Source organism: Pteropus alecto, unplaced genomic scaffold, assembly GCF_000325575.1.
Source record: "Pteropus alecto unplaced genomic scaffold, ASM32557v1 scaffold365, whole genome shotgun sequence".
NCBI lineage: Eukaryota > Metazoa > Chordata > Mammalia > Chiroptera > Pteropodidae > Pteropus > Pteropus alecto.
Genome location: NW_006436299.1, coordinates 1,117,724 through 1,123,045, shown reverse-complemented (window position 1 = coordinate 1,123,045; position 5,322 = coordinate 1,117,724). Strand labels below are relative to the sequence as shown.

The following is a 5,322-nucleotide window of genomic DNA, read 5'->3' as shown; positions in this document are numbered from 1 at the left end:
TCTTCAGGCCCGTGAGGTATTTGTACCTACCACAAATAGTGGCTGGACTGGAAGCCTACATTTACTCTCTCATGTTGACTTGCAGCATATATAATGATTCCATAAACTTCCTACTCAAGAACACAGCTGTCACATTCTAATTTGAATTGCGATTTTGAAATAATGAGGCAAAAATTAATAATCTAACTTTATATACAAAATATACTTGTTCCAATGGAAAATTAATGAAATATGTAAACATTGAAATATTCCAACTCAGGAAGAATGTATACCTCACTGAAAAGCGTCACTGTCCTATGTTTGTATTCACCAAGGAGGTACTCTATGCCAGGCTCCAGTAATATAGAAATGAGTAAAACACAGTTGAAGCTCTCAAAAGGAACTCCATCTTTCAGCAAAAAAGACAGTTACACTAGAGTGTGTGAAAGGAAAGCGAATAGTGCCATATGAGCATAGGCTGGTGGGGAGCACACACCTGAGCCTGGGGTGTCATGGAGGCATTGAGTAGAGGAAGAGAAATGCCTGAGCTGATTCCTAGATACAATAAGGAAGATAGATGGATAAAAGGATGTTAAATAACATCCTATTATCAGGCAGAATAATGTGCATCTTTATAGACACGTAAGATGTTCAGTCTAGCTGGAACCAGTAATTGAAAAGGAAGTCATGAATTAATTTATAATGGATAGGTAAAAGAGATAGGGATTTACAGCTGGAGAACACATGCACCCACCCCATATCAGTCCCATCCCACTGAGAACAACCATAAGACTAGACAAAGAACAGCTGGGTAAGGAAAGGCCTTTCTGGAGATCTTTGAGAAGGTCTCTTGGGGATCCAGGGCTGCTTTGAGAGAACTTCAGAGAAACCTCTAGCCCCATCCTTGGGGATTAAGGTTCAGCTCCTGGCCACAGCTAAAGGGAACAAAGGAAACTAATTTCTTGCACCTACTTTCTCCCAATCCCCAAGACATTCAAGATTCTCTTTAACAAATGATTTATTTGTAACACAGCCCAGTTCCCATTGCTTCAATACAGCATAGGAGTAGAAAAGAGTCACATTACAAGGATCATGTAGTCCAAGGTAGAACTCCATGCCATCCAAGACAGCAAGCTCATCTCCCCCCAGAGACCCATGCTCAGAGCCAAATTTAGTGTGCACAAACAGCAATCCCAGAATGAAGTCAGTCCCAGGCCTCCACACACTTCGCCCTTCCCCCACAGCTCCTCAAGCTTTCTGACTGCAGCCTACTTTTTCTGCCCAAATCCAGGCCAACTCCTAGCTTGAGCCACCAGGGAGCTTTCTTTGTGGAATAACGAACAGGGGTTTAAGTGTTATATAAAATTAGAAATACCCTGCAAAACCTATTGTTCCATAGAAAGATTAAAATGACTCCCCTATACATAATCCTAATTAGCAATGACAGCTGTTCCTCTCTTTCTCTTTACCATAGATGTGGGTAGTTTTGAAGTGATTTCATCTCAGACAACCCCATAGTCAAGTTTCCCTATTGGTCTTATTAAAGTCTGTTCTCCCCACCCTAGGGTAGGAAGGAATCCTAGATATATTTCTCAGGGTCAGAGGTTGAGAAGAAAACTCCTGATAGTTTAGAAAAAAGTGTCCCTTTCTTCTGCCTCCTTCAAAAAAAATTTATGGAGATTATTGTCTAAAAGTTTTCTAATCTGAGAAAAGTTATTTTTAGATTTAGAGGGCAATCCAAGCACAGAAGCAGGCAGTCTTTCTGATTAGGCACTAGTTTCCAGGATATAGGAGGCAAAGAATATAAAATCTCAAGTTGTTTTCTTCACCCCAAATCTAGAGAGCCTCAGAAGATGGACAGTAGGAAGATTCTACCTTTCCCAGGTCTTAATGGGACAATTCCTAAAGTTCTACCACCATGGACTGGTGACTTTGACAAAATCACAATAAAAAGACAGGAAAATAGTGAGAGCATCTCCAAAGGAACATCTTACTCAAACATTAAGGGCTTTGACTAGTGGTCAAAATGTACTATTTGGTATCAGAGCTGTTTTCATAAAGCAAAGAACTCCTAAAGGGGTGAAGAGACTTAAACAACACCACTTAAGGCAAGGAATAGAACTCATAGGTTAGGTAGAGGATCACCTGCAGCTTTAACATTGATATTTATTTTAAACCCTACTTCAATTTCTTAGGAAACCTGAGCTACCTGTACCTGTGCTATCACCTACATGTGCAGGACTGGGCAATCATATCCTCGTACTCCTTGTACAAGATACTCCCATTTGCCTCAACCAGAAGAATGCTAATGGGAACATACTTATAAGGGACACAGGAGGGCTGAGGGACACTCTGGTCCACCAGCTCATTGACAAGGTTCTGGATGATGGCGTGATTGGGAGAATTGAGACCATAGTGTAGTACCCGAGGGCAGGCACCCTTACAGTAGTTTGGGGTATAGAGATTGGGAGCAATGATCCAGTGATCTAAGCCCAGTTGGTGGAAACTGACTTGGAAATGGTGGAGGGAACACTGGTTACTTTTTGGCCCGTCATGCTCCTGGGAGGGGCCAGGAATCTTAGATGTGATATTGCCTGCTCTCCGGGCCCTCTGCAAGAGAAGAGAAGAGTCCTTTTCCATAAACTCTTCAAGGCCTTTGGGAAGTTTGGCCTTCTGAACACTTTTATAAGTGTCATTGAAGTAAAGTAACAAGAAGGCAGTATCCAAGGATGAGGTGCCATGCCACAGGAGCTCAAGACCTTCACTACCATTTTGCCGTTGACACATGAAGCGGAGTTGTAGAACCCTGAGCCCCTTGTGATTCCAGGGCCTTTGCCGAACATGTTGTGTGATATCCATCTCTGTCCAAGCACTGGATAGTAAGGAAGGTTTTGGAAAACCTCTTTCTGAGGATGGAAAGTGTTTGGTTGGGCTTTTCTGGACCCAGGGCTCCACATGGCAGGAGAGGTGGAAGCCGGCTAGGTGGAATTGATGGCGGTAAACCACAGTGGCTCTGACTAGTTGGTATGCTACCTGGTTTAGTCTCAGAGGAAATTCCAGTGTCTGTATATGCCAGGGGCCTGCATAAATAAGAGGGAACAAGAGCAGAGAGTTAGCTACTTATCTCCGAGCCTGAATCTCCCTCACAAACTTTCTCAGTACACACTGACAGCTGTAAGCAGCTGGAAAACTCAAAATCATGATAATAGCTATTGTTTATTGAGAACTTACTAATATATGTTTTGCCTGCATTAGCTCTTTAATTTGCAAGTCTTATGAGCTAGTTATTATCCCAATTTTGCAGATAAGGAAATTGAGGCTCAGAGAAGCTATGCCAGAGGACACACAGCCAGTGTGTAGTAGAATCAAGATTTGAGCCAGTCTGTTTCCCTTAAGACAAATTATGTCTCATTTCTAGATCACTCACAGCACTAGGCTGAGGAAAAAACCTCAAATATAGAACTATTTTGTGTGTATGTTGTATGTATGGGAAAGGATCAATCATATTTTTAGTTGACTATTAAAAGTGACCAATTAAGAGAATTGTTGAGACATATATGAATTAAAAATGAGTTCTCATGTCATATCACTATAAAATGCAGCTTTGGGGTAACAGTTCAATATTGCGGGTTATGGCCTGCCATCAATTTAAATCCACAGCCAAGATGTCACAACATAATTTTTTGTCTATCCATCCCTGGCGGGGACAGTTATTTTGTCATTTCTGCCTTCTACTTTAAGAATTGCTTCTTGAGCAGCTATTCCTTCTTGGGTCTTAACCCTCAGTTTCTCCTTTTTCTATTTATTACTGGAAATGTTTCATTTACCCCATTCATTGTACCACTATTCCTCTAAATACCATTTCAGCAAGGCCTTGGTTACATAAATATTTTTCTTGCATATCTATTAGTGATTAAGAGTTTTAATCCAAACTGTAATACTGACACCCAGTGGCCAAAGGGTTGGAGGTGGGGGGGTGCTTCAGTGCTCTGAACTTCTACTCCCTCTTGGCAAAGGTCAAGAGCAACATTACAAAAACCAGGCATTGCAGGAAAAAGCCTTTTTTCATCTTCAAAAATCTTATCTCTAAACATTTGTTGTTAACTTACATATTATTCACCTAACTTTCCTTCACTGAATCCACAAGCCTGGAATTCTTTAATAGTCATAGGACCTTCAACATAGAAGTTATTTAATGTCTTCATGTATCAGGAATTTTTTTTTTTAAGTTCGTGTTCCAATGAATGCTCAAGCTTGAGGCACTGGACATCATTCACACAAGGCCCAAACCAGGCTTATATTTGCTTTCTTGAGTTACCCCATATTACCATCCTACAATAATCTTACCAAGACATCCATCCATACGCCTATCCCACTTTGCCTGAAAAAGAATCCAACTCAACCTCTAGCAGGCTGTCTGGTAAGGAATTGCTCTTTCCTTTCAGACTTTGACATCACATATTTCCTGAAACAGGGTGGGGTTGCTAAGGATCAGAGTCAGAAGGATCTGCTCAGAACTCTTCAGGAAATGGCTGATTCACACATCCTGTGTGAGTGAATCTGGCATAGTTCTCTAGGCAAGCTCGATTCAGCTGGGTCATCTCCTGATGGAAAGATCAGGCTCTGCTCTCTTGTCATCTATTTCTGGATCCTTTCCAGAGTCCCTAAATTCTGGTATGTCCCATCTAAATGCTGGTATGTTAGACCAGGATACTGCCTAATTGTAGGCATCCTCTTTTCTAGCATCACATCATTTGTATAAATTTGATTTGTACAGCTTTCTGCTGCACTTAGGGATGAAATCCAGATCCCTTAGAATGCCCTACAAGTCCCTGCCTCTCACCAGCCTCATATCCTGCCACTCTCCACAATGCTCACTAGGCTCCAGTCATACTCATCTTCCTTCTAATCTTCATGCTTGTTTCCACCCCTAAGCCTTTGCATAGGCTGTTTTCTCTGCCTAAATCAGACCTCTACTCTTATACCTAGCTTATTTTATAAACCTCAGCTCAAATGTCACCTCTCAAAGGTGCCTTCCCTGGCAATCCTATATAAAAGGATTTCTTTGCTATTTTTAAATCAAAACAACCTATTTCATTTCTTGATAGCACTTACCATAATTTGCAATTATCCATGTTTACTCATTTGTCTTGAGAACCATGCCTATCTTGATCACACCTGTATGCCCGCACCTAGAACAGTGCTTAACACTCAGTATGTGCTGAATAAGTATTTGAGGGAATCGCTACCTACACCAAGATATTTTCTCTTCCCTTAATCTCTATCCATAGTCTCCTTATTCCTTCTGCAAGGTCCAACTTAAATACCACCTCCTCAGTGAGG

General features: G+C 41.3%; 1 protein-coding gene across 1 annotated transcript in view; it reads right to left on the bottom strand.

The window, feature by feature from the left end:
- Positions 1-2,202: 2,202 nt before the first annotated feature.
- BMP15 (bone morphogenetic protein 15) overlaps positions 2,203-5,322 on the bottom strand; it is a 4,879-nt gene continuing 1,759 nt past the window's right edge. The window contains exon 2 of the mRNA XM_006913404.1: positions 2,203-3,059. Within this exon, the coding sequence (XP_006913466.1) occupies positions 2,203-3,059 (857 nt within the window). The remainder of the gene's footprint in view (positions 3,060-5,322) is intronic.